At 45.1% G+C, this 20608-nt stretch overlaps 1 protein-coding gene across 3 annotated transcripts in view; it reads left to right on the top strand.

Annotated features, from left to right (window-relative positions):
• The window catches only part of LOC120247187 (mitochondrial intermediate peptidase), a 157401-nt gene that overhangs the window by 17613 nt on the left and 119180 nt on the right, over positions 1-20608 (top strand). For all 3 annotated transcript variants that reach the window (XM_039255011.1, XM_039255006.1, XM_039254997.1), the window contains exons 5-10: positions 5984-6047; positions 8497-8679; positions 9427-9583; positions 14039-14087; positions 15718-15778; positions 20062-20114. In XM_039255011.1, the coding sequence (XP_039110942.1) occupies positions 5984-6047; positions 8497-8679; positions 9427-9583; positions 14039-14087; positions 15718-15778; positions 20062-20114 (567 nt within the window). The remainder of the gene's footprint in view (positions 1-5983; positions 6048-8496; positions 8680-9426; positions 9584-14038; positions 14088-15717; positions 15779-20061; positions 20115-20608) is intronic.

Consider the following 20608-nt stretch of genomic DNA (forward strand, 5'->3'; position numbering starts at 1 on the left):
CCGTTGGTTGCCCATTAGTTTTGTGGGTTGTTTCCTTTGCCGTGCAGAAGCTTTTTATCTTGATGAGGTCCCAATCGTTTATTTTTGCTCTTGATTCCCTTGCCTTTGGGGATGTGTCAAGTAAGAAGTTGCTGCGATGGAGGTCAAGGAGGTTGTTTCCTGCTTTCTCCTCTAGGGTGTTGATTGTTTCCTGTCTCACATTCAGGTCCTTTATCCATTTTGAGTTTATTTTTGTGTATCATGTGAGAAAATGATCTAGTTTCATTCTTTTGCGTGTTGCTGTCCAGTTCTCCCAGCACCATCTGTTAAGGAGGCTGTCTTTTTTCCATTGAATACTCTTTCCCGCTTTGTCAAAGACTAGTTGGCCATACATTTATGAGTCCATTTCTGAGTTCTCTATTCAGTTTCATTGGTCTATGTGTCTGTTTTTGTGCCAATACCATACTGTCTTGATGATGACAGCTTTGTAGTAGAGGTTAAAGTCTGGGATGGTGATGCCTCCCGTTTTGGTTTTCTTCAATATTACTTTGGCTATTTGGGGTCTTTTGTGGTTTCATACAAATTCGAGGATAGTTTGTTCTAGTTTGGAGAAGAATGCTGGTGCAATTTTGATTAGGATTGCACAGAATGTGTAGATTGCTTTGGGTAGTAATGACATTTTAACTATATTCTTCCAATCCATGAGCGTGGAATGTTTTTCCATTTCTTTGTGTCTTCTTCAGTTTCCTTCATAAGTTTTCTATAGTTTTCATCATACAGATCTCTTGTGTCTTTGGTTAGGTTTATTCCTAGTTATTTTATGTGTTTTATTTTGTGCAGTTGTGAATGGGATCAGTTTCTTGATTTCTCTTTCTCTTGCTTCATTGTTGGTGTACAAAAATCCAACTGATTTCTGTACGTTGATCTTGTACCCTGCAACTTTGCTGAATTCATGGATCAGTTCTTGTAGGCTTCTGGTGGAGTCTGTCGGGTTTTCTATGTAGAGTATCATGTCGTCTGCGGAAAGTGAGGGTTTGACTTCTTCTTTGCCAATTCTGGTGCCTTTTATTTCCTTGTGTTGTCTGATAGCTGATGCTAGGACTTCCAGCACTATGTTGAACAACAGTGGTGAGAGTGGACATCCCTGTCGTGTTCCTGATCTCAGGGGGAAAGCTCTCAGTTTTTCCGCGTTGAGGATGATGTTAGCTGAGGGCTTTTCATAGATGGTTTTATGATGTTTAAGTAAGTTCCTTCTGTCCCGACTTTCTCGAGGGTCTTTATGAAGAAGGGAAGCTGTATTTTGTCAAATGCTTTTTCTGCATCTATCAACAGGATCATATAGTATTTATATTTTCTTTTATTAATGAGATATATAACAATGATTGATTTGAAAAAATTGAAACAACACTATAACCAAGGAATGAATCCCACTTGATCATGGTGGATAATTCTTTTTATGTGCTGTTGAATTGGATTTGCAAGTATCTTATTGAGGATTTTTACATCAGTATTCATCAGGGATATTGGCCTGTAGTTCTCTTTTTTTGCTGGATCTCTGTCTGGCTTGGGAATCAAAGTGATGCTGGGTTCATAGAATGAGTCTGGAAGTTTTCCTTCGATTTCTATTTTGTGGAATAGCTTGAGAAGAATGGGTATTAATTCTGTTTTAAATGTCTGGTAGAATTCCCCAGGGAAGCCATCTGGGCTAGGACTCTTATTTGTTGGGAGATTTTTGATAACTGATTCTATTTCTTCACTAGTTATGGGTCTGTTCAGATTTTCTATCTCTTCCAGTGTGAATTTTGGTAGTAAGTGTGTGTTTAGGAATTTGTCCATTTCTTCTAAGTTGTCCACTTTGTTGGCATATAATTTTTCATAGTATTCCCTGATAATTGCTTGTATTTCTGAGGGGTTGGTTGTGACAAGTCCATTTTCATTCATGATTCTGTCTCTCTTTTCTTTTTGAGAAGCCTGGCTAGAGGTTTGTCAATTTTGTTTATTTTTTCAAAAAACCAACTCCTGGTTTCATTGATCTGTTCAACTGTTTTCTTGGATTCTATATTGTTTATTTCTGCCCTGATTTTTATTATTTCTCTTCTCCTACTGTGTTTGGGGTGCTCCTGTTGTTCTCCCTCTAGTTCCTTTAGGTGCGCTGTTAGATTTTGTACTTGTACTTTTTCTAATTTCTTGAAATAGGCCTGGAGTGCATTGTAGTTTCCTTTTAGGACTGCCTTTGCCGCATCCCATGGAGTTTGAATTGTTGTATTTTCATTTTCATTTGTTTCCATATATTTTTTAATTTCTTCTCTAATTCCCTGATTGGCCCATTTGTTCCTTAGTAGGGTGTTGTTTTCCAGACTTCTTCCTGTGATTGACTTAAAGTTTCATAGCATTGGGATTTGAAAGTGTGCAAGGTATGATGATCTCAGTTCTTTTATATTTATTGAGGGCTGCTTTATGTCCCAGTATGTGATCTATCTTGGAGAATGTGCCATGTGCACTTGAGAAGAAAGTGAATTCCATGGCCTCAGGATGTAGAGTTCTAAATATATCTGTTAAATCCATCTGGTCCAATGTGTCGTTCAAGTCCATTGTTTCTTTAATGATTTTCTGTCCAGTTGCTATATCCGTTGCTGTAGGTGGAGCATTAAAGTCCCCTACTATTAGCACATTCTTGTCCATAAGATTGTTTTTGTTTGTGATTGTTTTATGTATGTGTGCTTCTGTATTCTATGTGTAGACATTTATAATTGTTAGCTCTTCCTGATGGATAGACCCTGTAATTATTCTATAATGCCCTTCTTTATCCCTTGTTACTGCCTTTACTTTAAAGTCCAGTTTGTCTGATCTAAGTATAGCTACTCCAGCTTTGTTTTGACTTCCAGTAGCATGATAGATATTTCTCCATCCTCTTACTTTCCATCTGAAGGTGTCCTCAGGTCTAAAGTGAGTTTCTTGTAGGCCGTAAGTAGATGGATTTTGTTTTTTTATCCATTCTGCTACCCGGTGTCTTTTGATTGGGGCATTTAGTCCATTTACTTTCGGTGTTATTATTGAAAAATATGGGTTTAGAGTCATCGTGTCCTTTGTGGGATTCATGGTTGTGGTGGTGTCTGTGGCACTTTGTGTTCCTTGCAACATTTCCCTCATGTAGTCCCCCTCAGGATTTCTTGTAGGGCTGGTTTAGTTGTGATGAATTCTTTCAATTTTTGTTTCTTTGGGAAGACTTTTATCTCTCCTTCTATTCTGAATGACAGGCTTGCTGGATAGAAGATTCTTGGCTGCATATTTTTCCTGTTCATCACATTGAAGATCTCCTGCCATTTCTTTCTGTCCTGCCAAGTTTCAGTAGGTAGGTCTGTCACCACTCTGATAGGTTTCCCTTTGTATGTTCGGGCCCTTTTCTCCCTAGCTGCTTTCAGAATTCTTTCCTTCTTATATTTTGCCAGTTTCACTATGAGATGTTGTGCAGAAGATTGATTCATGTTATGTCTGAGGGGAGTTCTCTGTGCCTCTTGGATTTCAGTGTCTGTTTCCTTCCCCAGGTTGGGGAAGTTCCCTTTTATAATTTGTTCAAGGACTCCTTCAGCGCCTTTCCCTCTCTCTTCCTCTTTTGGAATTCCTATGAAATGGATATTGTTCTGTTTGATTGTATCGCTCAGCTCTTGAATTCTCCGTATGTGTTCCTGGATCAGTTTATCTCTCTTTTTCTCAGCTTCCTCTTGTTCTATAATTGTGTCTTCTAATTCACCTATTCTCCTCTCTGCCTCTTCAATCCGTGCATTGGACACCTCCATTTTATTATGCATCTCATTTATAGCATTATTTAATTCATCACACTATTTTTTAGCTCCAAAGTCTTTGTAGCAGTAGTTTCTCTGATGTATTCCATGCCTTTTTCAAGCCCAGCAATTTATTTTATGACTGTCGTTCTAAATTCTTGTTCAGTTATGTTGCTTATATCTGTTTTGAGCAGTTCTTCAGCTGTCATTTCTTCCTGGAATTTTGTTGGAGGAGAGTTCTTCTGTTTCATCATTTTGGCTAGCTTTCTGTCTCTTGTTAGTTTTAAAAGCTTGTTATGCACTCTGCACCTGCGAGTACTGCTATATTAAAGAAGGCTCTTTGACTATCCAAGGCTTATTCATTTAGGAAGTGTTCTTTGAGTGGTGTCTCTCGGTCTCTCTTGTTGAGACTTTGGTTATTTTATTTCCCTACTCGTAGTGGTATTTGGGACTCTCCACCATGTGTACTTTGGCTTGTTTCTTGAGGTAGCCCTGGAAAAGAAAACAGACAGACAAACACCCAGGGAACAAAGGGACACAAATGCACAAATTCAACAAACGCACAAACCAAAAGGGAAAAAGAAAAAGGGGTAAAAAAACCAAAAGAAAACAAAAAAAACAAAAAAGAGAAAGGAAGGAAAACAAATGATAAAAAGAAAAGATAAAAGATAAGAAAAAAGAAAAAAACCCAAAAGAAAAAGGACAGTCTAAAAGCATAAAACCAGAATTCCCAGCTACAAATAAAGAGCCGGGTGTATGCAGTGCTGATGGAAGAGCATGTACAAAGAGAGAAATGACAGGGTGAGGAGGAAGCGAAATTGGAAGAGAAATGACCAGACAGAGAGACTAAGAGGCTTAACTGAGAGAATGAGGAGAATATGGTAAGAGGCGCAGAGAAAGACACGAAGATAATGTTATTCAGAGAAACTACATAGTCTGATTACTCCAGAAAGAGAGAGAGAGAAAGGTAGCGGTGGAGGAGTAGAATATACATCTAGAGAATGGATCTAATGTGACTGTTTAAGCAAACCAGAGACCAGAGTGCCCTGTCCAGCAGAGGGGAGGGATACGAATGAGACAAGGGAAAATATATCTGAATAGAAAGAATTGATCTAGAATAAATCACGGCAGTGCATCCATGTTGGTCTTGCCCCAGGCTGTGGTAAAAACAAAAACAACCACCAGCTCCCTAGCTGGAATGGGCGTGGGTTGGTATAGGCGGGTCTTAGCCTCAACTGCACCCCAAGGTGGGGGGGGGCTTGTTCCTGAGGTCCCACCTTAGTGGTTGCGGGGAGAAAGATGGCAGAGCTCCAGTCCCTTCTCCAACCAAGCATTGTAACTCACTCTTTTGGGTCCGATCTCCCTGTGCCGCGGGCGTAGGCGAGGTGGGCCGGGCTCTGTGTCCCAAGCCAGGCCTGCTTCCAGATCTTAGTCCGCTGCCCCAGTGATACCGCCTGAAATAGAAACCCGCAGGCCGAGTCCCTCCGACCAGTTTCAAGCCGCCGCCTCCCCACTGGGGACCGAGCGGAGCCAGAAGAGCAGCGGAGCGGCTTCGGGGGCGCCGCTTCCCCTCCGCGGGGAGCTGGCGAGCAGAGGAGCGGTTTCTCCCTGCTTCGTGGGACCAGTGTGTCCAGCCCGAGGTCAGCGCGCAGCTGGAAACCGGATCCCTGTGTCCCCAGCCGAGGTTTTCTCTTCTCCAGGGACAGGGACAGTGTCTTGAGCAGTTTCAGCCGCTCTTTCTTTTCCCCTCGACTCCCCGCAGCTCCCGGCAGAGGGGGCTCCCTTCCCTGCCTCCGTCCTGCTCGGTGTCTCCCTCCCCTGCCTCGGTGTCTCCCTCCCCTGCCTCCCTGTCTCCGTCCAGGCCCGTTTTTATCTTCCCCAGTTCGCACTCACGCCGTATGTTTTCTCAGTGGACTCTGTCTCCTTTTCCCCCCAGACTCCTGGTCTGTAAGGGTTCCTGTGGCTTCAGGCCTTCTCCGTGTGAGCGATGGGGGCGAGTGAGGTGCACGGGCTCCCTGCTTCTCCGCCATCTTCCAAGAGCTCAGGCTCCTAGTTTTAAACAAAGTGTGTGTGTGTGTGTGTGTGTGTGTGTGTGTGTGTGTGTGTTGATACATCTGACTTTTGGGGAGTATGGTTGAAAAGTCCAATTTATATAACACAAAGTGATTTTGTTAATAATTATTGTTACCATTATAATCTGGGTTATAATGTTTTGTTTATAGGCACGTGGCCGAACTGTTTATGTTTGATTTTGAAATCAGCGGAATCCATCTCGACAAAGAGAAGGTATTTCCTCTCTGTTTTTGGTTTCCTCTTGTTTTACTAATGTTTAGTTGGTTTCTTTATTGCTGTCGTCCATGTGCTTTGCTTAAATTCATAGATCGTAACAATTCTTAGGTTGTTTGTGTCCTTAGATGCTTCTCTTAGTTGCATTTGGATGTAGTGCTCTCTGGAAGGTTGTCTACCACCCATGGTCATTTGGAATTAAGAACTTGCCTGAGACAGTCGGGGTATGTTAGGCGTTGTGCATCTTAGATGGGCAGTGTCCGGAAAGAGAGGCTGGTGGGCAGGAGAGCTGAGCTGTGTCTGCAAAGCTCTTCTCAATTCCCCTGAAACTTTGTATTCATCTCAACTCCGACTTTAATTCCTTCATCCACATGGCGCTTACCTTTACCCGCCTTTTCTTGAAAAGGTTCCCATTGCGTTGTTTGTCTACATTACAGGCTTCTCAAGGACCAAGTCCATGGGGTCCTGTTTTTTCCAGCTTTGGCCTCAGCAGATATTGAAAGACTGTGTAATGAGTCGTAATAATGCTAGATCGTACTAATCAAGCTTGGTATTCAGAAGGAAGATTGTGGAGAGGAGTCTCGTTACTAGTAGAGAAGTTAGGGGAATAATTTTTTATGTAACCTTCAGGAACGATGTTTTTGAAACTTTACTCAACAATCTTAGGTAGGTGTCCAGTCAAGGTCAGTTTTGTCGGCATTGAACTTGCATTCACGAGCATTAAACGTGCCAGCTAGGTAAGCCTGCCGACTTCCTCTCTCATAATTTCCGTCTGTTCTCAAAGGTGCTCCGCTAAGACAGATAAGAGGAGACATGTTACACTTTTTAAAGGAGAGATCTTGAAAGAAACCCACCCACATAATGTACAGATTATAAAGGCCTTTGTTTTCTGTATTTTTCCCAGGTTATTTCTATTTAACTGTAAAGGTCTCATAGGAATATGCTTTAAAAGTTTAAAGTTAATATTTTTTAGCAATCATTAGATAAGTAGCACAACAATTTCATAGAATTCTTAGAGGCCAGAGTATTGAATCTTTAATGATCCAGAATGATGAGATGCTATGCCTAGAAAACTGGTTGGGCCAGGAAGTAAACCCAATTTTTAATTTCCTGAGGACTTTGACCGGTGGCAGATTCTCTGAAATAATTTCATCGCTTTATTTTTTCATAGTCAAAGCTTTGTGGGACATTGTGGAATTGTAGTCATTTCCCTTTTGGTTATTCCAATGATGACCATCAGGTGGCGATAAATGGCCGTGGTAGAAACAAAATAGGCCGCAGGAAATCTGGACTAATAAAGACCTTGAAGTCTCTGAAAACTAAATTTTCCCATGAAGCTTGAATTTTCTCTGTTGTAGAATTTTTGGTTATTACTATATACTTAGTTTCCCCCCAGCATTTGATCAAGTGTAAGCTGGCATCTTAAATCTCTTTAGAAAAATGTTAGTGCTGCTTACCAGTTTGAGGGTCGTAGGCTGTCATGGGCACAGGTCCCGACACGCATCTAGTTTTCCAGTAACAACAGCTGCAAACTCACCCTTGTCCCCCAGCAGACGGGACTGACCCCGGGGACTGCAGTTAGGCTTCATTCAAGACCTCTGTGTCACCCCCTGTGCTGATACAAGTTTCTTAGGGGATTGTGTGTCCTGAAGATGTGACTGCAAGAAAGGACCCACGTAGGCGTTGCCCACACCGTCCACATCGCTGTCGGGCTCCGTGGGCTGACGGGCGCCAGGCGCGGAGCCGGAAGTGGCCGTCCTGCGGGGCCGGAAGTGGCCGTCTTGCCCTGCCAGTTCCGCCACCTCGGCTCCGCCCCCCGCCGTACTCTGGCTAATCTGTTGGGCGCGGGGTCAGAACTGCTAACGTGGGGCCCCCGGGACGGCCGTCCCGCTCTGGTGAGCGCTTCTAGTAACTCCTTCCCTTTCCCTCTACCTTTTTGTCTACTCTTCTAAGATTGAGGATGTTTTCAAATATGCCCTTCAAATACTTTCTCTTTTTAGCCTACAAATACTTACAAGTATATTGACTAGATTGAACTATTTCCTATTCTTCGATTCGCTTAACTGAGAGGTTTTTTTTGGGGGGGGAATAGGGATCCTGTACCTCCCAATGTTGTTAATTCCAAAGATTATATAACCTAGAGTTAACAGAACTCTAGAATGTGTGCCACTATTAAGCATAGAGACACTATAATGATAATAATAATAGGATAATCTTTTTGTTAGGATATCAAATATCTATCAAAAATAGAATTAGCCTATTGTTTGTAGTATATTATTATATATTATGTATTTATGGCATAAACAGTGTACTCAATGTTCATTTTATTTCATGTTTTTAGTTTTTTATTCAATTTGTTGCTTTACCATCTTTACAGGTGGTCTCTTAAGTCAGTTGGGAAATATTACTTTAAATCCCTTTCAGTAACTTTCACTCCCTCTGCATTTAGCGTAAGAGAGCGGTGGACCTGAATGTGAAAATCTTGGATCTGAGCAATGCATTTCTCATGGGGACCCACTTTCCCAACAAGGTTGAGAAGCGTCTTTTACCAGAGCACATCCATCAAAATTTCACCGTCAGCGGGAATCACGTGATCATCGATGGCCTACACGCCGAGGCTCCGGATGACTTGGTACGTGCACCCTCTCACGTCACAGTCCAGGGTTCATCTGTGTGCTGCTTAACCATCTTAACCCAAAATTCGGTGATACTGTGGTCCTGCCTTTAGAACACTTGAGTGTTACAAAGCCCTAATATTGGACTGTGGGAGTATTAATTCTGTAAACGCTTTGATGAGAACGGTTTAATCATTCATGTCTCATGAAGGACTCCTCATTTTTCAAGTACAGTAGATACCAATTACATTCTAGACTACTCAGATTCTTCCCCTGGTTAACGGTGCTTTATGACACATGCGTTGGGTAAAATTGTGTCCCCCTCTGACCCCGTGACAGAGAACTCCAGTCAAGTATGCATTTATATCCCATACTAGTTTATGAACCTAAAAGCTGTATTCACCCTGTGTAAACCCTTGTTAATTATTATTTTTTTATGTTTCTTTATTTTTAGAGAGAGAGAGTGTGCATGTAAGTGGGGGAGGGGCAGAGAGGAGGAGACACAGAATCCAAAGCAGGCTCCCAGCTCCGAGGTATCAGCACAGAGCCCACGTGGGGCTCGAACTCATGAGCTGTGAGATCATGACCTGAGCCGAAGTCAGACGCTTAACCGACTGAGCCACCCAGGCGCTCCACCCCTTCCTTTAATTTTAAAGGAATGATCACCTGTAGAGCAGAGGGGTGAGAGGTAGCCTGTGCTATGATTGCGTGGGCCTTTGTGTCAGGGTACTCACTATACCTTGTACCATTTATGTTTTAAACAGGTGCGAGAAGCCGCCTATAAGATTTTTCTTTATCCCAACGCTGGTCAGTTGAAATGTTTGGAAGAACTGCTCAGCAGCAGAGACCTTCTGGCAAAGTTAGTAGGGTACCCCACGTACTCCCACCGAGCCCTCCAGGGAACCATAGCCAAAAATCCAGGTAAGCTTGTCACCCAGCTTTTTGAAACAGGATTTTTGCAAAATGGAACTTCTGATTTTCAGTAGCTATAAGTACGTGTTCTCTTTTTGGTATACTCAGAGACCCATTTATTGGGATTTTCTACATCTTTAGATAGACTTGACTTTTAGATAGAGCCAGCGATCTGAACTATCTTCTCCCCAGCCGAGGTCAACTATTTCTTGTGCGTGTTGAGAGTTAAGTCATCCTTAAATTTTCACTGATGCTAATTTAAATTCTGTTCATTTTAAAGCAGCTGGTTTGTGTTCACCTGCACGTGGGCAGGAGTGGGATTAGGAGGGAAGATCAGTGTATCTGGTGAAGACACGTGGAATACAGGCTCGGGCTCTCGAAGCGCCCGGTTACCGGAACCTCCTTTTCAGAGAGAAGGGCGCGGGTCCGCGAGGCGGGGAAGGAACATGCTGGGGTGTGAGAGTCTTGCCTTGTGCTCTGTTGAGCCCGTCATGATTTACGATGTGTACAGGAAAACACTGCCGTGGTGATACTGCAGGCACACACGGTAGGGTCTGTCAAATTGCAGTGACGGTTCAGACACCGAGTCGGGAGCTGGGTGGTTGTGACGCTGGAACTGTTCAGATTCAAGACGCCTGCCAGAGCTGGGCCCTGCGAGACTTGCTGGTGGGTTGGGAGCAGGGAGGACGCGGTGCGCTGGCTCCCCTGGGTCTCTGGCTGTGCCTCTGGGGGGCCACGCCGCTCACGGGAGAGGGAGCGCTGGAGACGACCCGCGTGGGCGGAAGACGACATTGTTCGTCCCGTTCTGTCTTGCTTCCTTCCACGCGAATCCCTTCTCTCTCTAGGATGTTGCTGTCTTTTCCAGAGTCGTCTTAAAAACGGCCTTTCTTTTGTAAACAACCACTGCCCCTGACCCGTCATGGCCCCCTGCGAAGCCACGGGCCCGTCCCCACTCACCCCTTTGCTCGTGTGCCTCCCTGCGTGGGCAGCAGCTCCCCCGGCCCATCTGTCTGCTCCAGTCCTATATGGTGTTTCAGTGCTCAGCCCCAAACCCGGTGCTTTCACGCCTTTTCAGAGACGCCCTTGCTCTGAACCCTTCAAGTGCGTACAACCTGTTTCACCCCACGTAGCTCCTAAATAGGTCGTATGACATTTTGTATGTTTTTTTGTGGTCACTGTTGTCACCAGAGTGTTAGGATATTTTATTATTGTTGTTATTTATGTGCAGCAGACCCTTGAACAATGCAGGGGTGCTGACACCCCCCACCCTGCAGAGTCGAAAATCCACATGTAACTTTTGACCCCCCACACCTTACTGACTGACAGCCCGCTGTTGACGGGGAGCCTCACCGACGACACATGGTTGCTCCTCCCGTATTTGGTGTGTTATATGCGTTAGGTGCTGTGTTCCAGTAAAGTCAGCTCGAGAAGAGCCGTTGGCAAGAAAACCCTCAGATAAGCACATGATAGGGCTGCACTGTATGGGTTGACAAATACCCGCACGGTTCAAACCTGCGTTGTTCAAGGGGCAGCCGTAACAATAGTATGATGCTTACTCGGGACCCGTATTCAATGCCTCCGCAGCCCTGACAGGATAGGGTAACCCAGGGTGAGTTACTGTGCCAGAAAGTGGCTGGGCTGAATCCTGAACCCACCCTCTGGGCTCACGGTCTTCGTGGGCTGTCTGAGTCCAAATAGATGCACCAGTGACATTGTCCTCTGCTGTCAGCCATTGATTGTACCAGTATTCACTGAGTGCCCACGACACGTCAGCCTCAGAAATAAATCCGTGTGCCACACAGATGTAAATGCCTGCTCTTGTGCAGTTTGTATTTCTGTCGGGGAGATAAGGACGATGTACAGAGATAAAGAACACCGTAGGCTGTTGGTTAATAGAAGCTGTGGGGAGAACTGAACAGGGAAGAAGGGGATAAGGAATGTGAGCGTGTGGGGAGATGTTGGATTTTACACCGAGTGGCCAGGAGGGGGTCGCTGGGGTGGGGCACGTGAGAGTAGATGAGAAGGAGGTGCAGGAATGAGCTGTGGCTGTCTAGGGGAAGAACGTTCCAGATGGAGGCACTGCGGGTGCAGAGGACCCTAGGCTGGACACGTGTGACGAGAAGCAAAAAGAGCCACGTGGTGAGTGGAGTGAGTGAGGGGAGCGGGAAGAGGGGAGGCAGATGTGAGGGGAGCTGTGTTCAGCCGGGCTTTTCCCCCAGGGAAGTCGCTGGGGGGCTCTGAGCCGAGAAGGAAGGTGATCGAGTCCTGCTGACACGGAGCCAGGCCACAGAGAGGCAAGGCTGTTTTGCAGTCATCGTGACGAGAAGGGTGGCGGCTTGACCAGAGTGCTGGCCGTGGGGTCACAGGGTGTGTCAGATCTAGAAACACAGGGGAACCAGGGCTTTTAACCTGATCAACTGAAAAGACCTAGTGAGTTACTGTTAACTCAGAGGGAGGGGGTGGAGGCTTGTTTTGGTTCCAGTTAAGTTGAGATGCCAGTTGGTGGTCACATGGTGATGTAGGTGGGCAGGAGTTGAGGAGAGGAGAGATAAATTAGGGTCCGTATTTTAAGTCTTGAGATCGTATGAGATGTCCAAGGGAGTGAGTGCAGGAAGAAGAACAGAAGTCCAGGGGCCGAGCTCTGGGGCCCTCCAAGTTTGAGACGGCAGAGATGTGAGGAAAGGCCGCCAAGAGGAGCATCCGTGAAAGAGGGGGAACGTGAACAGAGGGGGTGGTCCTGGAAGCCACTCGAGGAAGTGTCCTGGGGGGGCAGTGAGCAGCTGACTCAAATGCTGAGGACAGGTGAAGTCTAAAGGTGGAGGCCTGACCTCAGGGGTGAGCAGTGTGGACCAGAGGTCACCACACCTGCAGGAGCTAATGCCGGTGTCGTTACCAGCTCGTCAGGTGCTCAGTACGGTCGGACTTGGGAGTTTGGGCTACTGTGCACAGAGCCACGTAGGATGTGACTCTGTGTCCGTAAGGACTTTAAAATGTAGCTGGGGAGCTCAGTGATGTAAATATAAAGATAAACAGTAATACAGGTCGGGGTCTTTTCAGTGGCAAATGCGTGGTAAGTGTAGACAAAACACACTAGAAGGTGTTAGCAGTTCGGGGAGTTTGTCAGCCGCGAATGTCGCCGAGGGTTTCGTGAGGGACGTGAACCTGGAAGTCGGTGGTGAAGGGAAGGTGAGCTTGGGGCAGAGAGAAGGGGTAGGACGGGATGTAACCAGGGTAAGGCGAGCATTCGTATGACGGGCGAATTAGGAAAGGATTCTCCAGTGAGGCGTTTCTGTGTTTTCAGGGGTTCTCAGACTCATCCTTGTTAATACGACAGTTTTCCAGCGAGATGAAGTGAGGTAGATCTTTCACACATAAGATAGCGAAAATGGGTGAAAGTGAGTAAAAATCTTATTTAGAAAAAGCATGCGCAGGAGTTGCTCGAACATCCTTCTCTCAGGCAGCTGGTACGATATCCTGAAATACGATTTCCTTTTTAATGAAATCATGGTGTTTTTTTTCCTAAAAGGCCTCATTCCATTTAATCCGGCACATGAGGTACCGTTTTCAAGATTTGCTGTTTACAAGCTTGTTAAGTATCCAGAGTGGCAGGAAGTCCCACGGCTTCTTGGTTGAGGTTAACCTCTGCTCTTGTCCAGGCTTTCCTTGTACTCAGAGAGGAGATAAATGGGAGACGGCGAGAAACCTGAAACCATGCACAGGATCATCTGGGAAATATAGAAACACTGTTAGTGGCAAACTCTAAAATGCATGTGAAAGCTCTACACATACCTCAGTGGCAAAAAGTGGCAAATTGAAAAGTATATGTGAAGAATTCTCTGTCGTGGGAAATAATGCTAGTGGCCCTATGTTGCCTGTAGGAGTTTGTCATATAGAATGACCATGGACGAAGTCTTTAAGTAATTAAAAAAAAAAAAAAAAAAAAACTCCTAGCAGAGCTTAAATTTCTAATGTTCTGATTTTATTTTCTTTTGGTATTGATCTTGAATAGATTATTCGGCAGCTATATATAAAAAATAAAAATGGTTATCCAGAAAAGGATTGATTTATAATCTAATTTTCAGTGACTTATGCTTCTAAATTATACTGATTTTTATGAACAAATCAGAGTCTAGCTATTTTTTTTTTGAAACTCAGGAAACATTAAGCAGGTCTAAGGAACTTATTTTTTCTCTTATACATGTGAGTAGATAGAAACACATAAACAAAGGGTTTGAATTATTACTATGTTCGTTAAGTTTGTTTTCTGATAAAATGATCACCATCACTTGGAAATATTTATTAGACGCCTAGGATATGTTAGCAATCTTGGCATCCTTTGAAAATGATCACTTTAAGAGCATTATAGTGTATGGGTTATGACCATTACATTCTAATTTTAATAGTATTTAATAGTTCATCGTATTTTATGTAATTAAAGAAATTTGTTTTTGGATTTCATTTTAGAGACTGTCATGCAGTTCCTTGAGAAGCTATCAGACAAACTTTCTGAAAGGTTAGTTTTTATTCTGCTTTTTAGATGTGTATCATGTTGTTTTGTTTGTTTTAGTTTTTTTAATTCATTTTATTCATTTTTGAGAGAGAGAGAGAGACAAGGCGTGAGTGGCGGAGGGGCAGAGAGAAGGAGACGCAGAATCTGAAGCAGGCTTCTGGCTCTGAGCTGTCAGCACAGAGCCCGATGCGGGGCTCAAACCCATGAACTCTGAGATCATGACCTGAGCCGAAATTGGATGCTTAACTGGCTAAGCCACTCAGGCGCGCCCATGTAGTGGTGTTTTTTTTTATTTGTTTGTTTGTTTGTTTGTTTTAAGAAGACTTGATGTATAAAACATTTGGAGGTGACCTATTAAGAATGTAAGTGTGGGAATATTGGGTCAGGTCTCTGGCTGAGTCACAAGATTGGATTAACAATGAGGAAGACTTCGGAAGCACATAGCTGTCTCCCCAGGTGACAGTGGTGAAAACTTCGGCGGTCCCCTCTGATTCTCAGTACATTGTCTTAGGAGCCCATCACTGATGTGCAACTAAAAATGTGTTCCACGTGTTTGGAACTGTATATTTTCAACTCCTGCCACAAATTTTACAAGCTCATAAAGCCGTGTTTCTCTTCTTTCGGCCTCCGTGTACTTGGCTCATGGATGTGGTAACATGGTCTGTGGTTTTGATCTCATCAGCGATCTGCCTCCACATTTGAGTTCCTTTGTCATGTTCTCGCCTTCCCTTCTTGATCGTGTCGCTGGTCCTTTGCTGGCGCTTCTCTCGTGCTTTGCTGAGAGGCTGCACTCCACCAGCCTCCAGACACTGAGGTTCCATAAGGAGGCTCGTCTCAGTTGTCTCCCATTGCTGTCTAGAGTTTCGGCGGCCTTTTCGACCACCAACATGTCCAGCATATCTTAAGATATCCATTTTCTGTTACTATAAACTCATGCCCCTGCACCCAGTCCTCTGTCATTTGGATTATATTTTACATTCTAAAATTTTCTTTTAATCTCGTGAATCCCTGTGGCTTTGATAGAATGGAAAGGAAGTATGTATTATGCAGTTAGTTGAGAATTTACTCTGCTTTATTAGTAAAGTGTTAGTATACTTTCTTCCCTTGTAAGGAGCTATAGATTGTATTTTGAGCAACCATACCTTCCGATTTTTATGAATATATATAGATGTTAATTCTAACAGGAACTTCATATTCTATATATTTAAGAACATATTTGAATATTGCCCAGCTAGGGCTTTTCTCTGGGGAAAAATTATGAATGGAAATCTTCAATGTTTTTTTGTAGAAAGTAATTTGTTAGTCTCTAACCTTTTTAACGTGTAGCAGAAAGCAGTTATTTAAAGTTTGCTGGTTAATACTCTGCATGTTTGTGTAACATTGCTCATTTTCCCAAGCTTTAATACCATCAAGACCTTTACTACCTGCTAGGATGTTGTTAAGGTAGAAAGTAGAGTAATTTACTAATGATATATTGACGTCCCTTCTAACACAGGTAAAATTTGGATTAATACAGGTTTACATTTGCACTACAAATTACTTCTAATTTTATCATGAATACTGGAAAGGTACATAAGCAGAATTATTAATGTAATTATTAAAATTTTGTCCTAACGATAAACCTGTTTTACAGGACTATAAAAGACTTTGAGATGATACGAAGGATGAAAATGAAACTGAACCCTCAAAATTCTGTAAGTGACACTTTTGGAATATATATATATCTTGTTAATGTTTATTTATGTTTTTGAGAGAGAGAAAGAGAGACAAAGCACGAGAGAGGGAGGAGCATTGAGAGAAGGAGACACAGAATCCGAAGCAGGCTCCACGCTCTGAGCTGTCAGCACAAAGCCCAATGCAGGACTCGAACTCACAAACCATGAGATCATGACCTGAGCCGAAGTCGGACGCTTAACTGACTGATCCATCCAGGCGCTCCAGAATATTTTTACTATAATATCATCAGTCTGTCAGCTGGGGTCCTTATCTTTTAACTCTAGAACTTTGTTGTGATAGTGCTGAAGGTGTGTATAGTCTTGTTCGTTATCTCTGGCCTTGGTTCTGATTCTTGGGTTTGGTGAATCAAATGTGGAAATTCTGGATCCATTCGTCTGAGTCTGATGTTTCTAGGAAATCCAGTATTTTTGTTGGCTAGTTGACATAATACACACACACACACACACACACACACACACTCATACACGTATGCACACCTATAAATGTATATTAACAGCATACGTTCATATACACGCATGCGAAGGCTGCTCTATTCTACGGAAAGTGAGCCTCTTAGTCTGAAGCAGCCTTTCAGGAGGCTCAGTGGAGGACTTACTGGACAGGTTGTAATTTCACCATCAGTGTTAACATGATAGTTTACTCTTTGAGTTGCTAATTTATGGAGCTCAATTAAATAGGTCCATGTGAACTTCAAAGGATACCCCATCTTAAAACCCTAAGGCGTTGTTTTCAATCCTAAGATTAAATAACTACTTGACCTTATAGTGCAGACTGACGTGTCTTTATGTCCAGAGGGTGCCTGAGTGATGCTGTGGCCCAAAAAGTGACAGTTCCAGGTGTGAGGACCCGCACTCTCACTTGGGCCAAGGGCGCTGATCCGGTTGCCGGGTGTCTGTCGGTGCTGTCATTGGCACCTCTTGATCTGGTGCTGGCGGCTGGAGCCGAGTCACAGAGCACATCTAGGGGAGCTGAGCCTTGCAGATGTAGAGGCTGTGCCCGTGTCTCAGATCCAGCCACTAAGGAAGAGCGTAATCCCATCAAAATCCCCAGTGTGGGAGTAGCGCATCAGTTTGCTGATTTATGGCAGGAGCCGTCAAGCAAAGTAACCAGACAGTCATCTGCAACTTTTGGCTCCGTTGGTGGATCCACTTAGGAAACTAGATACAGACCAGAATTTACTTTGGTGAATACAGAAATAGAAAAGATAAAATACATGCTCAGAAGCTCCTTCCTTACAAGCTCATGTGCACCTCCCCTCTCTAGACGTTTTGTAGACAGGTTATTCTGCAGATGTCTGTGAGCTGCCTGCTCTCGTCGGGAATTCCCTGTTTGGGTCAGTGGTACCACCCTTCACCCTGCAACCCTGGCCTGACCCTGGCCTAGCTCTCGGCCAGTAGTTCTCAAAGTGTGTCCCCTGGACCAGAAACAGTGGTGCCATCTGGAACTTGTTAGGAACACGAATTCCCCACCCCACAGGAGACCTGTTGTGTCTCTCTCCCTACGACCCTGGGTCAGCACGCCTTTCAGGTTATTTCTCTCTCTCTCTCTTTGCCCACATGTAACCATTTACCGATTCCTATAGAGTTTACCTTCCAGAGAACTCTGTTCTGTCGCCTCCACGCCCAGTGCCACAGGCCTGGTCGAGGTCGTCGTTACTTCTCACACAGATCACAGTTGTGGTTGCAGAACTACTTTTCTAGCCTTTCGTTCTGGCTTCTGATTGGGCTGCTTAGCAATGTGCCTCGCTCAGTGTTAGACACAGGGTAGGTACTCAACAAACAGACTCAACTTTTTTGGCAAAAAGCGGATCTGACCTTGTCATTCTCTTGTTTAAGATTTTTCGTTGCTTGCTGTAATTCTCAGATTTGCTGTCCTAAACCTTTTTTTGAACATTTGTTTATTTTTGAGAGAGAGTGAGACAGCAAGGAAGGTGGGGAAGAAGAGAGAGAATGAATCTCAAGCAAGCTCCACACTGTCAGTGCAGAGCTTGAAACCACCAACCACAGGATCATGACCTGAGCTGAAAACAGATGCTCAGCTGACTGAGGCCCCCCCCCCCCGCCCCAGGAGCCCCTTACTTCCTATTTGTTAGCTTTGCAAACAAGCCTTTCTTTCCTAAGTTTGTTTCTACCTGCTTCTGTAGCCTTATCTTCTGGTGCGCCTATGAAGCCAAGTTAGTTTCCCTTGTTCCCTACTAAATAATAGCTGTGTGATGCTCTTGTGCTTTTTTTTTTTTAGGTTTATTTATTTATTTTGAGAGAGAGAGCACAATCTAGAGCAAACATGGGAACAGCGAAGTGAGAGGGAGAGAGAAAATCCCAAGTAAGCTCTCCACTGTGAGCATGGGGCCTGACATGGGGCTTGAACTCACCAACTGTGAGATCATGACCTGAGCCCAAACCAGGAGTCAGATGCTTAACCAACTGAGACACCCAGGTGCCCCTGAACTGAAAATTTAAAGCATAGAGGTAGTACAGATAGAGGCCAGCATTTATGGAGCCCTGACTCAATGCCAGGTATTCTATTTAATAGTTCAGGTGCGTTAAGAAATGCTGTTTTGGGGGGCGCCCGGGTGGCTCAGTTGGTTAAGCGTCTGACTTCGGCTCAGGTCATGATCTCACAGTTAATGGGTTTGAGCCCTGCATCAGGCTCTGTGCTGACAGCTCGGAGCCTGGAGCCTGCTTCACATTCTGTGTCTCCCTCTCTCTGCCCCTCCCCTGCTTGCACTCTGTCTCTCTTGTCTCTCAAAAATTAAACAGACATTAAAAAAAAAAAAAGGAAATGCTATTTGGGGGGTGCTGTTGATTCAGTCAACAACTAACTATTGAGGCTCTCCTGTGTCCCAGACAGTGCTCCGGGGGCCCGGGTGTGGTAGGAAGATGCAGACAGAGTCCCTGTCCTCAGGAAGCTTACACTGCAGGGGACGAACACATAGTAAATACGTGAAGAAAAGAACGATGAGCTCCCGTGTCATACGGTGATAAGGGCAACGGGAAAATTGATGTGAAGAAGGGGACGGAGGTAGCTGTCGTGTAAGGACTGGTCTGGGAGGACGTCTCGCGGAAGGAGACCCTTGAGCGTGGCCTTGGAGGAGAGGAGGCAGGACCCCGCCGTGGTCACGTGGGGCACAGCCCTCCCAGCAGAGACAGCAGCCGCCCAGGGTGCTCCAGGACCAGTGAGCACACGGGGCAGTGAGGGAGGGCAGGCGTCGCCCGAGGTGGGCTCTGGGTCCACAGGGCTGAGCCCAGGTCACGCACAAGGGACACGGGAAAGCATCGGCGAGCAGAAATAACTCTGCCAAAGCCGTCCCGTAGTGCGGGCCGAGCACTGGAGCCCGGGCACTCCCGCCTCCCAGCCCGGCTGCTAGTCACTGCTGTCAACTGGACGGCTCGTGGGGAGGAGCGTCTTCCAGGGACTCGGGCTTCTTTCCCCTCTTGAGTATTCTGCACCAGTTGTCAGAACCAGCTGTGATGACACTGCTTCCTTCTGACATATTTTCTTTGCCATGATTAGAGTTAATTCTTCCTTTGTTACGTGTGAAATTGTCGCTTTCATTTTGGGGATCCCCCCTAAGGTTCCTGCTTAGATTTGGAAAGAACTCTAATCTTACCTTCAGAGCCCTAATTCTACCTGCAGTGTGTTTTATGGATAGGTACATGGGTGACATTTCTGGAAAAATTTCATCATGGCTAATTTAATCTATTCATGGTGACTTTTATTTTGTTTTATTTATTTTATTTTTTTTAATGTTTTATTTATTTCTAGGAGAGAGAGAGAGACAGCGTGAGCAGGGGAGGGTCAGAGAGAGAGGGAGTCACAGACTCTGAAATAGGTTCCAGGCTCTGAGCTGGCAGTCAGCACAGAGCCCGACGCGGGGCTCGAACCCACGAACCGCGAGATGATGACCTAAGCGAAAGTCGGACGCTTAACCGACTAAGCCACCCAGACGCCCCTCATGGTGACTTTTATATGTCGACGTTTTACATTATTTACTTTCCCCCCAAATCCTGGGACGTTGTTTTATTTATACCATTTATACCATAAATATACCATTTTTTTGTACCATTTTATTTATGTCATGGATGGTAGGGAAGTCAAAACAAAGAGGTGGGTATTTTTAGGGTTTTTAAAAAACTTATCTGATACAGTGATAGGTTTATATTTTATAAGCCAGTGAAATTCTTGGTAAAAACTGTGAAGTGGCCCATAATTTTCATAGCACTGAATTTTTCCATTGTAGGAATTAATGCCTTGGGACCCCCCCTACTACAGCGGTGTGATTCGTGCAGAGAGGTAAGTGTTGTTGTTTTCGGGTTTTTTTTTTCTTTTTTTTTTTTTTTTTTAAAGAAATCCTTACCTATGAGAAGGAAGAAGGAAACTTTCTCTAGCACTTTGTGCGTGACCCGTGCGGCTGCTCTCCTCACGCAGTTGCCCACACCCGAGGCCGGAGTGCCCTCAGGTCCGCGCCGCGTGTCGCTCCCCGTGCCACCCCCCCAGTCCCCGTGCCGCCCCCCCCGTGCCGCCCCCCCGTCCCCGTCCCCGTGCCAGTCCCCGTGCCGCCCCCTCGTACCTGTCCCCGTGCCAGTCCCCGTACCTGTCCCCGTGCCGCCCCCCGTGCTGCCCCCTCGTACCTGTCCCCGTGCCAGTCCCCGTACCTGTCCCCGTGCCGCCCCCCGTGCTGCCCCCCCTGTACCTGTCCCCGTGCCAGTCCCCGTGCCGCCCCCCCGTGCCGCCCCCTCGTACCTGTCCCCGTGCCAGTCCCCGTACCTGTCCCCGTGCCGCCCCCC

This window comes from Hyaena hyaena, unplaced genomic scaffold (assembly GCF_003009895.1).
Source record: "Hyaena hyaena isolate Hyena2069 unplaced genomic scaffold, ASM300989v1 scaffold_11, whole genome shotgun sequence".
NCBI lineage: Eukaryota > Metazoa > Chordata > Mammalia > Carnivora > Hyaenidae > Hyaena > Hyaena hyaena.